The following is a 17,416-nucleotide window of genomic DNA, read 5'->3' on the forward strand; positions in this document are numbered from 1 at the left end:
ATCTTTGACAAAGGAGGCAAGAATATATAATGGAGAAGAGGTGGTCTCTTTGGCAATTGGTGCTGGGCAAACAGGGCAGCCTCATGTAAATCAGTGAAGTTAGAATACATCCTTACACCATGCACAAAAATAAAATACACTCAAAAGAGCTTAAAAATTAAATATAAAACATGACACCATAAAACTCCTAGAAAAGATCATAGGCAAAACATTTTCTGATATAAATCATACCAGTGTTTTCTTAGGTCAGTCTCCCAAGGCAGTAGAAATAAGCAAAAATAAACAAATAGGACCTTATCAAACTTAAAGGCTTTTTGTCCAGGAAAGGAAACCATAATCAAAATGAAAAGACAGTCTCAGAATGGAAGAAAAGGGAGTTCTCACTTTGCTCAGCGGGTTACAAGCCTGACTGATATCCATGAGGATGCAGGTTCGATCCCTGGCCTCGCTCAGTGGGTTAAGGACCTGGTGTCGCTGTGAGCTGTGGTATAGTTTGCAGGTGCAGTTCAGATCCCATGTTGCTAAATATTTGCAAACAGTGCAACCAACAAGGGCTTAATTTCCAAAATATACGAATAGCTCATACAGTTCGACAACAACAAAAAAGAATACAATCAAAAAATTGGCAGAAGACTTAAAAAGACCTTTCTCCAAAGAAGACATACAGATGGCCAAATAAGCATGTGAAGAAATATTCAACATCACTAATTATTAGAGAAATGCAAATCAAAAGTACAGTGAGATGTCACCTCACACCAGTCAGAATGGCTATTACTAAAAAGTTTACAAATTGGAGTTTCCTTTGTGGCTCAGTGGTTAACAAACCTGACTAGGATCCATGAAGATGCGGGTTCGATCCTTGGCCTTGCTCAGAGGGTTAATCTGGCATTGCCGTGAGCTGTGGTGTAGGTCTCAGAAATATCTCTGATCCCGAGTTGCTGTGGCTGTGGCCAGGAGCTGTAGCTCTGATTCAACCCCTAGCCTGGGAACTTCCATATGCCACGGGTGTGGCCCTAAAAAGCAAAAAAAAAAAAAAAAAAAAAAAAAAAAAAAAAAGTTTACAAATAAATGCTAGAGAGGGTGTGAAGAAAAGGGAACCCTCCTACATGGTGGGAATGTAAATTGGTACAACAGCAATGGAGAACTGTATGGAGGTTCCTTAAAAAACTAAAAATAGAGTTGCCATATGATCCAGTAATGCCACCCCTGGGCGTGTATCCAGATGAAACTAATTCGAAAAGATCCATGCACCCCAGTGTTGCAGCGGCACTATTCACAACAGTCAAGACATGGAAACAACCTAAATGTCCATTGACAAGAATGGATTAAGAAGGTGTGGTACATATTATACAATGAAATATTACTCAGTCATAAAAAGAATGAAATAATGCCATTTGCGACAACACGGATAGACCTAAAGATTATCATACTAAATGAAGTAAATCAGACAGAAGGGCAAATACCGTATGATATCACTTACATGTGGAATCTAAAATATGATACACGAGTTCCCGTCCTGGCTCAGCAGTTAGTGAACCTGACTAGCATCCATGAGGACATGGGTTCAATCCCTGGCCTCGCTCAGTGGGTTAAAGATCTGGTGTTGCCATGAGCTGTGGTGTGGGTTGCAGACAAGGCTTGGATTGGGAGTTGCTGTGGCTGTGGTGTAGGCTGGCAGCTGCAGCTCCGATTCAACCCCTAGCCTGGGAACCTCCATATGGCATGGGTGTGGCCCTAAAAGGACAAAAAAAATAAAATAAAATAGGATGCAAATGAACTTATTTATGAAACAGAAGTAGATCCAGAGACATAGCAAACAATCTTATGGTTGCCAAAGGGAAAGGTGGGGGGGAGGCATAAATTAGGAGTTTAGGATTAAGCAGATACACAATATAAAAAATAGATAAACGAGAACCCACTGCATAGCACAGGGAAAACTATATTCAATATCTTGTATTAAACTATAACGGAAAATAATATGAAAAAAGATATGTACACACACACACAAACTCAGTCACTTTGCTATACAACAGAAACAAACATGATGCTGTAAATTACTTACACTTCGATAAAATAAATTCAAGGAGTTCCCATTGTGGCTCAGCAGAAATGAATCTGACTAATACCCATGAGGATGCAGGGTCAATCCCTGGCCTCACTCAGTGAGTTAGGGATCTGGCGTTGCTGTGAGCTGTGGTGTAGGTCCCAGAAGCGGCTCAGATCTGGTATGGCTGTGGTGTAGGCCAACACCTGCAGCTCTGATTCAGCCTCTAACCTGGGAACCTCTATATGCTGTTGGTGCAGCCCTAAAAAAACAAAAACAAACAAACAAAAAAAACCAAAAAACAAAAACCAAAAAACAAAAAAACCCCAAAGTGTTGTTAGATATTATCAAGAGTTCATGTTGTGGCTCAGCAGTAAAGAACCAGACTAGTATCCATGAGGACTCAGGTTGGATCCCTGGCTTCAGTGGGTTTAGTTGCCGTGGTGTAAGTTGCAGCCGTGGAACTTCCATATGCCTCGGGTCTGGCCCTAAAAAAATAAAATAAAATAAAAATTGGATGCTCTTTTCTATGGTTTTGAAGATGAGCCTGTTTCTTCTCTTCAATCTACTAATGGAATGAATAGCATTAATTGATTCTCCCATGTGGAGCCAACTTTTCTATGAGATCAACTCACCTTAGCTGTGATGTATTTTCATATACTACTGGATTTAATTTACTGATATTTTATTTTATATTCTGCATATATACTTCTAAGTAAGAATGGCCTCTGAATTTTTTTTTTAATTTAAATTGTTTATTTATTTGTCATTTCTTGGGCCGCTCCCATGGTATATGGAGGTTCCCAGGCTAGGGGTCAAATCGGAGCTGTGGCCGCTGGCCTACACCAGAGCCACAGCAGTGCGGGATCCGAGCAGCGTCTGCGACCTACACAACAGCTCACGGCAACACTGGATCCTTAACCCACTGAGCAAGGCCAGGGATCGAACCCGCAGCGTCATGGTTCCTAGTCAGATTCGTTAACCACTGAGCCACGATGGGAATTCCCTGAATTTTTTTTTTTTTCCTTTATTTGAGCCCACAGCAAGCAGAAGTTTCTGGACCAGGAATTGAACTCAAGCCACAGCAGTGACTATGCTGGGTCCTACACTGCTAGGCACCTTGAAACTCCCGAGTTTCTTTACCTGTGTGTTTCTTTGGCCTTGACAGCAGGGTTCAGCTAGCCTCTTTATGTTCTGGAGCCAATTCTTTTCCCCTTAAAATGGATCAACCACATATCAAGTGTGACAGGGTGGTCATATATGTATTATATGTATTAATTATATATTATATATATATATATATATACACACACACACACATACACTGTTAATTAGCTTTTCTTCAGTTAATATACACTATAGAGCTTTTAAAATCAGTATGTATACATTTTGTATAGATCAACCCATACTTTTTTTTTATTTGGCCGTGCCCTTGGCATGTGGCAGTGCCTGGGGCCAGGGATGGAAGCAGCACTACAGTATTAACCCCAGCCGCTGCAGCAACAACGCCAGATCCTTAGCCCTCTGAGCCATAAGGAGACTCCACCTGCATACTTTAAAACTGCTGCTTCATCTGTGTGGACAAAGTACAATCTCTAAATAACATGATTAGATAGGTGAGTGGTCTCCAGGTTTTCCCCATTCCAGTTCCGAGACAGGGAAGATCCTTTTCCTTCTACTTGGAGTGCATGTTGAATGTGGGTGGGGGGGGGAGGTGAAGTGGGGGAGAGGCACTCTGGGTGTGGCCCAGGCCTCAGGAACTCACCTGGCAGGAGTCAACCTTGCCCTCCAGGAACCCCGCACAGATCATTCTGTCCGTAAGTGAGAAGTTGTAGAGGGCACTGCATGCCTTCTGGTCTATGATGCCCACGGATGCCCGCTGCAGGATGTCAGGCTTGGTGGCTGTGGGAAGGAGGAGACCCGCACCAAGGCCACTTACAGAATGATCACCATTTCCTTCTCCGTGTCCAGCTTTCCTCTAACCTAACCCCAGAGGGAGGTACCACCCCCCTCCTGCAGACACAGAGGTGCATGTATTCTCAGAGATGCATGTAAAGTGGACCCCAGGGCCCACCTAGGAGCCGTGGAATCTCACCTCTGCCCCCCACGCAGGTTCCTGAGCACTTTGGTGACCTGTAGGGGGGCTATGCTAAGGTTTCAAAGAAACGTTAACTCTTGGGGAGCTTCCAAAGGATACAACACAAGAGCCCCTGAGTTTTTTTCATAATGGACCACAGAGTAAGTATGTTCTGCTTTATGGGCCACCCACTTCTGCTTTTGCAGCAAGAGAGCTGCTGTGGCTGCCTGTAAACAAGTAGTTGTGGCTTTGTGCCAATAAAACTTTATTTATAAAGAGCAGCTGCACTGGGTCCTCGGGCAGAAGTTTGCTACGCAGAAGTAGCATAGAGGTGGGTGGTTTGGGGGCCTTGAGGCCAGAGCCCCGGGTGGGAGCTCACCATTTCCTTCCTGCGTGTTACCCCATCCGGAGATCATGCACTTGCGGCCCACGGGGAACTTCTGGATGGCCAGCGGGAGGCAGACGGGCTGCACGTACTTGTTGAAGACCAGGGGCCTGGCCAGCTCCAGCACAGCCACGTCGAAGTCCAGGATGCTGGGGTTGTACTGGGGGTGCAGCACCGCCCTCCTGAGCCCCATCTTCACGGGGCTCCCACTGATGCCTGAGAGGGATGCGGTGCCCAGGTGGGCCCGCACCAGCTCCACCTTCGTGCTGCCGGGGAGGGGCCGCTCAGACACACCACCACCACCCCTGTGGCCCCCAGAGTCCCAGGCGGAACTGCAGGGCCCAGGCTCCGGGAGGACACCAGGGGACATAGGTAAGGCAGAGAGTTCCTCTGGGCCTCATTTCTCTCATCTGGGACATGGGGAAATTGGCCCAGTGGCATTAGAAGCTCCCGCAACTTTGTGACAATGAAGAGGTCAGTGCCACCTGCCTCTGAGAGAAGGGGAGGTGCCTGGACCCCCGCTAGTCAGCCCAAAGCCCCTTCTCCTTCACACTGCCCCCCACCACCCATCTGCAGGTGGATGTCCAGACACACTGTGATCCTGGGGAGGTGGGGAGAGGGAGGCCCCCCAGCACACGGACGGCCACGTGAACGGTCTGAATGCAAGGGGGCTGGATGGTGGGGGGACCTGGTGATGCTGGGGAGCCAGGCTGAGGGGGCCTTACTGGTTGAAGCAGTGGGCGGCTGACAGCAGCCAACGGTCCCCCACCACGGTGGCTCCGCAGAAATGCCGGGAACCCTCCTTCAGGCTGACCTGCCAGGGCACCTCCCCGGAGGCAGCGCTGAACCCGCCCACGATCCGGGTGGGCTTCTCCAGTGCTGGCCTGACCCCACACTCTGCAGGGACAAGACAGGAGGGTCCTCACCTGCTTGTGGTGGAACCACCCTGGTTCCAGAGGTGCCTGGGGATGCCAAGCACAGCCTCTAGGCTCTGGCTGGGCCAGGGCACAACCATCCCATCAGACAGCTGAAGAAATCAAGGCTTAAAGGTGCCCCAAGATCTCAATCGAGCACTGGCCTGACTGGGGGATATGAGTGGAAAAGAAGGTAAAAACGCAGCAATAAAACCCTAGTCACACCAGCTTCAGCCTGACATACACCATATCCTGGACAAAGGCAGAGTTGGGGTGTTATGGGGTTGTGGGCAGGGCAGGTACAGGCACCATTTAAATGAGGCGGAGTTTTGATTGGCTTCGAACCTCGCAGGTCTGTGGGACGGTAAAGGGGGCCCAGTATCAGATCTGGGCTGATGGGACCTGGGTCCTCAGAAGCCACAAAGTTGAGATGGGGTGGGTGGTGTGTCTGTGATAACTCCAAATTACTCTCTCTCACCCCTGTGCCCACTGCCTCTTGCTGATCCTTCTGGACATTCCATGTATACCCTCCTGGGTGGCCTGAGTTTATCACGCAGTAAATGTGAAGGGTATTCAGTGCCTCCCCTTGTGCCTGTGGCAGACATCACTAATCAATCTCTTAGCTCTTTCCCATGAGTGCTTCAGCAAGCCAGTACCAATACATCAGACCCTGCACTGAGCAGACATTGACTTATGCTATCTCCCCAGAACATACCTTGCAGTTTGGAAGCTGTGGGCAAGTGGAGAGGTGCAGTGCTGGGGGCCAGCGTGGGTTTGGTGTGGGTGTCAACCACTGGGCTCTTGGGGCTGGTAGGCCAGGCAGTGCTGGGGGTAGGGGGGGTGGGGGCCACCGTGGGGGCCAGAGGCTTGCTCGTCAGGGTGATCGCCTCCAGGATCCAGTCACGCAGCCTGGTAACTCGGGCGTAGACCCCCGGACGCCTGGCTTCTGCGCAGCCGATTCCCCAGCTGACGATGCCGGCCAGGAAGAACCTGCCGGAGGGCTCCTCGCAGACCAGAGGGCCCCCTGAGTCACCCTGGGAGACAGACACACCCTTAGGAGGGATCAGGGCACTTCGGCTGCAGGCAGTCCCAATCCCAGAGCCACAGGGTCAGAAGAGGAGTCCTGATTTGAGACCTCTTTCCCCACAAGCTCATGGACAGCACACATGGACTGATAATTCACACCTCAGAACTTTGGTTTCTTCTCCTAAAATTACAACAGAACAGCTGGACTATGGGGTCTCTAAGACCTCTTTCAGTTCTACCACTGGTGGTTAAAAACCCAACCCGACCCAAATAAACAACATCGCCTCCAAACGTCTCACCGGCAGTTGTTGTGTCCTCCAGTCTTGCCAGCACTGCCTGCACTCATCCTGTCTTGCTATCCCCTGTCTGCTTCTCACACCCAGCTCACCTTGACTCAAGCTCTATTTCCTGCCATTTTCTCCAGCTCCTGGGTCTGATGTGGCAGCCTAAGCATTCTCCCCCTCCCACCAGGTCTTAACAAGAGAGCAAAGACAAACTAAAAAAGGAAACCCACAACCATGTGAGTAACCAAACAGGAAATCTTGGTGATGGACCAGAAACCAAGAAGATTCCCTTTCGGGGGAGGGGAGCCTCAGGCAGCCACTTGGGGGGAAGGGGTATTGTCTGGGGCCTCTGGCCTCTTTCCCAGGCCCCTGCGCTCACCTGGCAGGAATCCACCTTCCCATCCAGGTAGCCAGCACACACCATCCGGTCAGTGAGCGAGTGGCCGTACAGATTGGCGCACAGGGCCTGGTCCAGCAGCTCCACGGTGGCTTTCTGCAGCATCTCTGGCTTGACCACTGCCCGGGATGGGGAGAGACAAGTGGGATGAGCACTCCAGGACCCTGGCAGCCACCCCGAGCTGGGAGGCTGTGCCTCATTGTTCTCAGCCACAATAGAGCTGCTGCAGCACCAGCTCAGAAATGGGCTGGGAGTAAACATTCCATAAATGCCCGCTAGGCCTGGACAGCTCAGTGGCATCAAAACTGATACCCTAAAATGAGGCTCCCTTTCTCCCCTACCCAAACCTGCCCTCCCTGGGCCTCCCTTTACCTGCTGGAGTCTTTTCTTAGCCCAGCAGGAGCCCCATTTCAGCTAAACATTACATCAGATTAGGTAGCATTCTCCTCAAGTCCTCCAGGGCATTTTCCCCTCCCCCCACCCCACCTGGCTCAAATCCAAAAGCCCCAGCCTGGCCTGCCTACCCCAGGCCCTTTGCACATGCTGTTCCAGCTGCTTAGAATGCTTTTCCCTGTGAATCTGCCCACCCTCTTCCTTCATGTCCTTTCTCAAGGAGGCTTCTCCTAACCCTCCCATATTGAACTGCAGCCCCCCCACCTTATTTTTCTCTATTGTGCACACCACTCGTCATTTATCTTTTTTCCTCTTTCTTTTTTTGCCCACACCCGAGGCAAGTGGAAGTTGCTGGGCCAGGGATCAAAATCATGCTGCAGTTGCAGCCTGTGCCACAGCTCCAGCAACGCCAGATCCTTAACTCGCTGTGCCGCAAGTGAACTTCCCATCATCACTTATCTTGTTTAATATCTACTGCCCTCTGGAACTGTGCTGTCCGGTATGGTAGCCATGGGCCATAAGAGGCTGTTTAAACTCACATTGAAATTCATTACAATGAAACAAAATGTAAAACTCTGTCTCAGCCACACTGGCCCCTTTCATGGGGCAGCTGGCTCCCATAGCGGATGGCAGAGTTGTAACTTGTGACCACCATGAAGGGAAGTTCCATTTGCTGGCACTGGTCTGGACCAGCGGCTCCATGTGGCCGGGGGCTTCTGTCTGATATGTTTCCTGTCCAGTCCCTGGAGTGGGGACAGCCAGTTTTTGCTGAGGCATCACCATCTCAGGCCCTTTCCTATAATTGTCCCTGTCCCTTGCTCATTTTTATTGTGCCCTGTTGGGTTCCTTCCCATTACTGTCACCATCAAATGTCAGTCAATTTGAGCCATAAAGTCAATTTTGTGCTGTAAAGTTACCCAAACACTGAATGAGTGGACACTGCCCCCATGGCTCCTGGGGACACAAAGGGTCAGACTCTCACAAACCTTTGGTCACAACCGACCCACACATAACCTCGTGACAGTACATATGTTTCTGTCTAAAGACACCCTCTAATACACGTTGATGCCTTCCCACTGAGCTCACAGCCTGCAGCGCTGTAACTGATGCCTGAATGAAGCTGTGTGACACACCTACTTCCTCCCCATAAGGCACATCCCAGCCCGCTGTGCTTGGGACACCAGCCAGCACTACAGCTCTACACATGGGGCCAGTTTTGATTTTGTGCAATCTGCCACAAAGCACAAAAATGCATAAATAAATAAATAAATAAATAAATAAATAAAAGGTGGCTGTAAATAGACCATGAAAATGACAATGGATTCCAGTCTTCACTGAACCAAGAAGGCAGGATGTCGCCTAGAACTACTCAAGCTTCGTATCACAGGACGACCACAAACCACCACGAATTTGTAACCGCCACTCGGGGTTATTAGTAAACCTCAGCGAGCAGGCAAATCTGCAGCTAAAGAGGTCAGACTGTGTGTTGCTTGCATGGCCTGGCTTGGCTTTGCCTGCTGCCCGGCAGCCTGGCTGCGAGCAACAGGTACTTACGGAAGTCCTCCTTGAGGTAGCCCCAGCCGGAGATCAGACACTTCTTCCTGGGTGGGAAAACGTGGGTGGCAGCCGGGAGACACACAGGCTGCACGTGCCTGCTGAAGGGCAGGGGGCCGCCCAACTCCAGCACTGCCACGTCGAAGTCAGCCGTGTCGGAGTTGTACAGGGGGTGTGTGATGATCCGGACCACACGGGCCCGCACCGTGCTGGCTTCCAGGCCACTGAGGTAGGTGGTACCCGCGTAGACCACCCACTCGGTGGGGTCTTGGAACCTGCAGGACAAACAACCCCCCACTGCTCAGAGGATGGCTTGGAGGGTGAGAAGAGCTAGGCACTCACCTGGGAGGCAAAGGTTAAGGAGAGCGCTCCACAATTCAGCCACTGAGACTAATAATACTACTCTCATGCTACATGGTCAAAACTCTGAATAAATGCAAAAACAAAACAAAAAAACAAAAAACCAAACCAAAAATTCATGGTGCAGGAATCATCAACATTTAAACAAAGACAGGATCCTACAGGGCTGGGATTAGGGTGAGGCGAGTGAGGCATTTGAATATGGATTGGCTGCTAGATCACACTGTGCAGCCGTTTCTCATTTTCTTACGTGACAATGGTTTTCTGGGCACACGAGCCACAGATGTGTATAGGAGATTCTGAGGTGATGCCTCATGATGCCTTCCACTTAATTTCAAATGTTTTGGCAAAAATATATAAACATATGTGTGTGTACATATAGAAAGCAAATTATGGCAAAATATTCACAACATTTGCAATTAGACACAGGCTCATGGGTGCTTATTGGGCTGGGTTTTTTAATCTTTTCTGTTTAAATATTTTCATAATAAAATATTGAGAGGAATGAAATTTTATTTTTCTGACCATGATTGTGGTGTGCGGAAGTTCCCAGGTCAGGGATCGAACTCGAGCCACAGTAGTGACCTGAGCCACAGCAGTGACAATGCCAGATCCTTAATCCGTTAGGCCACTGTGAACTCCAAAAAGAATGAAATTTTAATTAATCGAGCATTTATTTGGCCACACCTACAGTATATGAAAGTACCCAAGCTGAGGATCGAACCTGTGTCTCAGCAGCAACCTGAGCCACTGCAAAGACAATGCCAGATACTTAATTCACTGCATCACAGCAAGAACTCCAGTAATGACTTTTTTTTCTGTCTTTTTAGGGCCGCACCCAGGGCATATGGAGGTTCCCAGGTTAGGGGTCTAATCAGAGCTGTAGCTGCTGGCCTACACCACAGCCACAGCAACAGGGGATCCGAGCCATGTCTGTGACCTATCCCACAGCTCACGGCAATGCCAGATCCTTAGTCCACTGAGCGAGGCCAGGGATTGAACCCACGTCCTCATGGATACTAGTCAGGTTTGTTAACCGCTAAGCCATGACAGGAACTCCTAGAATGACATTTTAAATAATAATAATAAAAACACTTATTGCCTTGAATGTCATTGCTTATGTGACCTCTGTCCCCCAGACCATGACTTCCTGGGCAGGGAGTAGGCTTCTCCCAGAACCCCAACAGGCTGTTCTGTTAGCGACCCCTGGGGGCAATTCTTAGGCAATGGTTTCCCAGGGAAGCCTATGCTTCCTGCCCTCTCCCTAAGGACTCCTCAGATGGAAACAAACAAACAGCCATGCTTGACACAGCCAGAGGCTTCCAGAACCTTCTCCCACCCTTTGGCCAGCTCCATCCAGATTGCCCACTCTAGTTGTTAAAGATTGTGACCCTCCTCAGCAACAAGAAAAAAAAGACCCAATTCAAAAATGGGCAAAGAAGAGCTCCCGTCATGGCTCAGTGGAAACAAATCTGACAAATCTGACTAGTAACCATGAGGTTGCAGGTTTGGTCCCTGGCCTTGCTCAGTGGGTTAAGGATCCTGCATTGCTGTGCCATAGGCTGGCAGCTGTAGCTCCGATTTGACCCCTAGCCTGGGAACTTACACATCCCTCAGGCGAGGCCCTAAAAAGCAAAAAAAAAAAAAAAAAAAAAAAATCAACCACAGGGAGTTACCGTTGTGGCTCAGTGGGTTAAAAACATGACTAATACCCATAAGATTGCAGATCTGATCCCTGGCCTCACTTAGTGGGTTAAGGATCTGGCATTGCCATAAGCTGTGGTGTAGGTCACAGACGTGGCTCAGATCCTGAGTTGCTGTGGCTGCGGAGTATGCCTGCAGCTGCAGCTCCAACTGGACCCCTAGCCTGGGAATTTCCATAAGCCACAAGTGCAGCCCTAAAATGACAAAAAAAAAAAAAAAAAAAACCCAAATTCAACTGTAGTGGCTCAAGTAGTTGCTGAGGCCCAGCACAGTGGTTTAAAGGATCTGGTATTGCTGCAGCTATGGTGTAGGTCACAGCTATAGCTCGGATTCAATCTCTGGCAGCGACACACAAAAAGAGTGGGAGTTCCCTGGTGGCTCAGCATATTAAGGACCTGGTATTGTCACTGCTATGGCTTGGGTGACTGCTGTGATGCAGGTTCGATCCCTGGCCCCAGAACTTCTGCATGCCATAGGCATGACCAAAAACAAAGTAACAAATGATGGTGAGATGTGGAGAAGCTGGGACAGTGGCCAAGATGGTGCAGTAGACCCTGAGCTCATGTCCTCTCACAAGCACACCCAGATCACAATTATCTGCAGGACAACCATCAAAGAAAAGACTGAACCTACCAGAAAAGATCAACAACTAGAAACATAAGAAAGGAATCACAAGATGGGAAGAAAGGGCAGACTCACAATATAATCAAGTCCCCTACCCTCCAGGTGTGCAACCTATAAGCTGGAGAACAATTTTATTGCAGATATTCTATGATGCAAACAAGAGTTCTGAGCCCCAAGTCAGGCTCACCAGCCTGGGGGTTGAGCAGCAGGAAAACAATCTCCCAGAGCATTTGGCTTTGAAGTCCAGTGGGGTCTTGACTGCAGAAGCCCCACAAAACTAGGAGAAATAGAGACTTCACTTTTAAGGGGAACACACAGACTCTCATGTGCACCAGGAGCCAGGGCAGAAGCAGTAATTTGACAGGAGCATGGTCAGACCTTTCTGCTGGTCTTAGAGCGCCTCTTGGAGAGGCAGGGGGTGACAGCTGCTCACCCTGGGGACATAGACACTGGCAGCAGACAGATTTGGAAGCATTCAGCATCATGAACACTGATGTTGGCAGCTGTCATCTTGGCTCTTTGGCTCAGAGACCTGGCCTCACCCAACAGCCTGCAGGTACCAGTGTTGGGAGGCCTCAGGCCAGTCAACTAAATGGGTAAGGATACAGCCCCATCAACCAGCCAACCCCATCCACCAGCCAATAGGCTGCCTAAAGACTAAAGTACCCACAGTTGCCTCCAGACACGCCCCTAGACATGACCCAGCCAACCAAAGGGCATAGCTCCACCCACCGTGAGCAGGGACTGGCTCCTCCCACCAGCAAGACTGCACAAGCCTCTAGATCAGCCTCAGACAGCAGATGCAAGAAAACTATGATCCCACAGCCTGTGGATTGAGTCCACCAACAACAGGCCAGACCCTATCCTGAGACCAGCTGGGCCCTGGTCCTGCCCATTATTAGGCCAATGCAACCCTCCCGACACTCTGGACCCCATATCCAACTGTGTTAGGAACTGCCCACTCCCCACACCCAATGATCTGAAACAAGTTCTGGGGTGCCTGGGCCCTGCAGCCAGACTCCAGAAACCAGCTCTACCTATTAGGAGTCGTCATTAATCCCAGGATCTGGCTTCAACTGCCAGTGGGTGGACAAGAGCCCAGAGTTTTCAGACCTTGAGTCCACCCTACAGTGAGCCAGCATTAGCTCTGAGACCCCCCTAGGGTTCTCCATCCTTGTGACCACGGCCTGCTAAACAGCAGCCAGCAACATCCACACAAGGCAAGGTCTAGCAACCAGGTAGACTAGGGGCCCACCAAGCCCACCAGACCACCCACATAGTCAGCTCACCACACAGTCCTCTTAGGAGGAATCTCTAGAACGTCTAGCTTGGGTGATGAGAAGGAAGTGCACTGCTGGACACAGAGGACATATATAGAAGCCACTTCTTCAAGGCTGGGAAATGTAACTCGCCTACCAGATGCGCAAAAATACAAAAAGCAATTCAGGTAAAATGAGAGGGCAGAGGAACACATTCCAGATGAAGGAACAAGAGGAAATCCCAGAAGAATCACTAAGTGAAGTAGAGATAAACAATCAGCCTGAGAAAGCATTCGGCGTAGTGATCATAAAGATGGTCAAAGAACATGGGAAGAGAATGGATGCAAAGAGTAAGAAGTCAGACGTTTTTAACAAAGACTTAGAAAACATAAAGAACTACTAGAGATGAAGACAATAACCGAAATGAAAAATACACTAAAAGGAATCAAGGGTAGACTAAATGATACAAAAGAACAGATCAGTGAGCTGGATCAGATCAGTGAGCTGGATCAGAACAGCAAGCTGGACAGGGTAGTGGAAATCATGGACACTGAACAGAAAAAAAGAATGAAAAGAAATGAGGGCAGTTTAAGAGACTCTGGGACAACATCAAGCGCACTATAATTCACATTACTAGTTCCAGAAGGAGAAAAGAGAAAGGACGTGAGAAAATATTTGAAGAGATAATAGCTTGAAACTTCCCTGACCTGGGAAAGGAAATGGTCACCCAAGTTCAGGAAGCACAGAGAGTCCCATTCAGGATTAAACCCAGAGGAACACACCATGATATTTTGTAATCAAAATGACAAAAAGTTAAAGACAATGAGAGAATGCTAAAGCAGCAAGGGCAAAACAACAAATAATATACAAGGAAACCCCCATAAGGCTGTCAGCTGATTTTTCAACAGAAACTCTTCAGACCAGAAAGGAGTGGCACAATATATTTAAAGTGATGAAAGGGGAAAACCTACAACAAAGAATACTCTACCCAGCCAGGCTCTCATTGCAATTAGATGAGGAGATCAAAAGCTTTACAGACAAGCAAAAGCTAAAAGGACTCAACACAACCAAACCAGCTTTACAAGCTCTCAAGGATGTGGAGAAATCAGAACCCTTGCACATGGCTGGTGGGAATAGAAAATGCTGTAGCCACTAAGAAAAACAGGATGGTGGTTCCTCAAAAGAGTAAACACAGAATCACCACATGACCCAGAAATTCTACCTCTAAGTTTATATCCAAAGGAATTGGAAATAGTGAGTAAGACAATCTCAAATATCAGCATGATTCACAACAGTCAAAAGGAGTTCCCATTGTGGCTCAGTGGTAATGAACCCAACTAGTATCATGAGGATGTGGGCTCAATCCCTGGCCTCACTCAGTGGGTTAAGGATCCAGTGTTGCCATGAGCTGTGGTGTAGGTCACAGATGTGGCTTGGATCCTGCGTTACTGTGGTGTAGGCTGGCAGCTGCAGCTCCAATTTGACCCTAGCCTGGTACTTGCATAGATTGCAGTATGGCACTAAAAAGTGAAGAAAAAGAAAAAAAAAAGTGGGAGGGAACAACCCCAAGTGTCCATGGATAGGATGAATGAATAAACACAAGTGTGGCCATCCACATACTGGAATATTATTTGGCCATGAAAAGGAAAGACGCAATTGATATATGCTACACTGTACATGAACCCTGAAAACACATTAAGTGAAATGCCAGTCTCAAAAGACAAGTGCTATATGATTCTAGTTACCTGAGGTCCCTGGAGGAGTCAGATCCACAGAGATAGGAAGTAGATGGTGGGGCAGGGGCTGGGGAAGTCAGTGTTTAATGGGGACAGAGTTTCAGTTTGGGAAGATGAGAAAGTCCTGGAGATGGATGGTGGGGATGGTCACATGACAATGTGAATGTGCTTAATGTCACTGAATTGTATACTTAATATGTAAATTTGGGAGTTCCCTCCATGACTCAGTGGTTAACGAACCCAACTAGGATCCATGAAGATGCGGGTTCAATCCTGGCCTTGTTCAGTGGGTTAGGGATATGGCATTGCTGTGAGCTGTGGTGTAGGTTGCAAACGTGGCTCAGATCCTGTGTTGCTGTGGCTGTGGTGCAGGCTGGCAGCTGCAGCTCCAATTCGATCCCTAGCCTGGGAACCTCCATATGCTGCAGGTGCGGCCCTAAAAAGCACACACACACACAAAGAAAATTTGTGTTATATATACGTTGCCACAATTTAAACAAATTTTAATGCATTCAGATTAACAAAAAGAAAAGAGAAGGAAGGAGAGAGAGAAAGAAAGGAAGAAAAGGAAGGAAGGATTGGAGGGAGGGAAGGAGGAAAGGGGAGGGGAGATTGAGGGAAGGAGGAAAGGTTCCAAGGAGCTTTGAGGACACTCAGGCAAGTGGGGTCCCCAGAGTGGAAGGAAGGTGCAATGGGGTGGGGTGGGCTCTGAGAGTCAGGGCCATGGACTCACTCATTGAAGCAGTGGGCAGCAGACACCAGCCACCTGGCACTGATGACAGCAGCCCCACAGAAGTGTTCGTTGTTTTCACGGAGGCTGACTTGCCAAGGGAACTCCCCTGGGGCCGCTTCCACACCACCCACAATCCTGCCGACTGTCCTCCAGCCAGGCTGCAAACCACAGTCTGCAAGACAGAGATCACCAACAAGGACCCCAAGAAGGCAGAACCTTGGCCACAATCCTGGCACATCTCTCATCCCCACAGCCCTCATGTTCAAAGAATGCCAGTGATGCCAGCAAACCACCAGAAGCAAGGAGACTGCATGGGACAGGTTCTGCTCCACAGCCTCAGAAGGAACAGACCCTGCTGACACATTGACTGTGGACTTCTAGCCTCCAGAGCTGAGAGAGAATAAATTTCTGTTGTTTAATCCACTCAGCCAGGGATTTGTTTCAGCAGCTATAGGACCCTCATACCCTAAAGTCAGCTGTATGGGTGCTACATGCCTATGTGCCCCACCCCCAGTACAAACCCTGGACACCAAGGCTTGGGTGAGCTCCCTTGGATGGAAATACTTTGCCTGTGTTGTCACATATGCTGCTGGGAGAATTAGTTAAGTGCTGTCCACGTGACTCCACTGGGAGAGGATAACTGGAGACTTGCTAAAGCCTGGTGTCTCCTGGACTCTGTGCCTTTTGCTTTACTGATTTTCATCCATATCCTTTCACTGTAAGAAGTTATAACCACCCATGTAACAGCTCTACTGAATTCTATAAGTCCTTCTAGTGAACCACTGAACCTGAGGAAGTTCTAGAGAACCCCAACCACGCCTGGCAATTTCAATCAGCCTCCACAGATCATCCTCCACATCACTGTGAACGTCTCCCTCACCATGTATTTTGAAAGTTTCAAAATCTTTGTGTGTTCATCTTTTCATAGGATGACATGTCTGTGTGTTTAGTCTTTTAGGTCCTTCAGTAAAATTTTATAATTATATACAATTATTATAGACATGTCACATCTTTATGTTATACTGTGTTGCTATTGATCAAGAGTGGAATTTTTTTTCTTTTTATGGCTGCACCTGTGACGTATGGAAGTTCCTGGGCTAGAGGTCAAATCAGAATTGCAGCTGCAGGTCTATGCCACAGTCACAGCAACACCAGGTCCAATGCATCTGCAACCTATGCCACAGCTTTTGGCAGCTCTGGATCCTTAACCCACTGAATGAGGCCAGGATCAAACCTGCATCCTCATAGACACTATGTTGGGATCTTAACCCCACAGTGCCACAATGGAACTCCAAGAGTGGGATTTTTTCTCATTATACCTTCTAACCCATTATAACTTGCATAAAGCAAAACAACAGTTTTTTACATGTTAATATTTATCCTATCTTTCCCTCATTGTTGAACTGTCTTATTTATCCAATAGATTTTTTTAGTCAATTTATTGATTTACTTAGACAACCACACCCACTGCAAATTACAACGGTTTTCTCTCTTCCTTTCCAATATTTAAACTGCTGTTCTTACTGTATTGAATGGGCTAGTATTGCTAGAAAAATGCTGACTACTCTTGCAACATTTCAATTGCAAGATTCCCTTTCTCATATCTTCTTTGTGACTTTCCACCATATACAAGACATAGCTCCAGTTCCTGCACTTGAGGCTTCCTGCAGGTTGACCAGGACCTCTTATCAGCCTGGTTTCTTCCCCTCTCACTCAAGGGCTCTCCACTCCATGCACCTCGAGGTCTCCCTTCTCTGCTCGCTGCTCATGTTTCTTATCGTATCGTGGGTGCTTCCTCCCCTTCTCTGCCCAGCTCCAGCAAATGCCAAGCCCACATGTCTGCGGGTGATGGGCATACTGGGCCAGAGAGCAGGGCCAGCAACTGACTCTGGAAAGGGGACGTGGCCAGGAGACCAGACCAGACAA

General features: G+C 48.3%; 1 protein-coding gene across 1 annotated transcript in view; it reads right to left on the reverse strand.

Annotated features, from left to right (window-relative positions):
* TMPRSS9 (transmembrane protease, serine 9) overlaps nt 1-17,416 on the reverse strand; it is a 70,386-nt gene that overhangs the window by 6,446 nt on the left and 46,524 nt on the right. The window contains exons 8-14 of the mRNA XM_021084183.1: nt 15,491-15,662; nt 9,075-9,349; nt 7,110-7,246; nt 6,136-6,454; nt 5,232-5,403; nt 4,501-4,772; nt 3,810-3,946 (exon numbers count right to left, since the gene is read on the reverse strand). Coding sequence (XP_020939842.1) covers nt 3,810-3,946; nt 4,501-4,772; nt 5,232-5,403; nt 6,136-6,454; nt 7,110-7,246; nt 9,075-9,349; nt 15,491-15,662 — 1,484 coding nt within the window. The remainder of the gene's footprint in view (nt 1-3,809; nt 3,947-4,500; nt 4,773-5,231; nt 5,404-6,135; nt 6,455-7,109; nt 7,247-9,074; nt 9,350-15,490; nt 15,663-17,416) is intronic.

This window comes from Sus scrofa, chromosome 2, assembly GCF_000003025.6.
Source record: "Sus scrofa isolate TJ Tabasco breed Duroc chromosome 2, Sscrofa11.1, whole genome shotgun sequence".
Lineage (NCBI taxonomy): Eukaryota > Metazoa > Chordata > Mammalia > Artiodactyla > Suidae > Sus > Sus scrofa.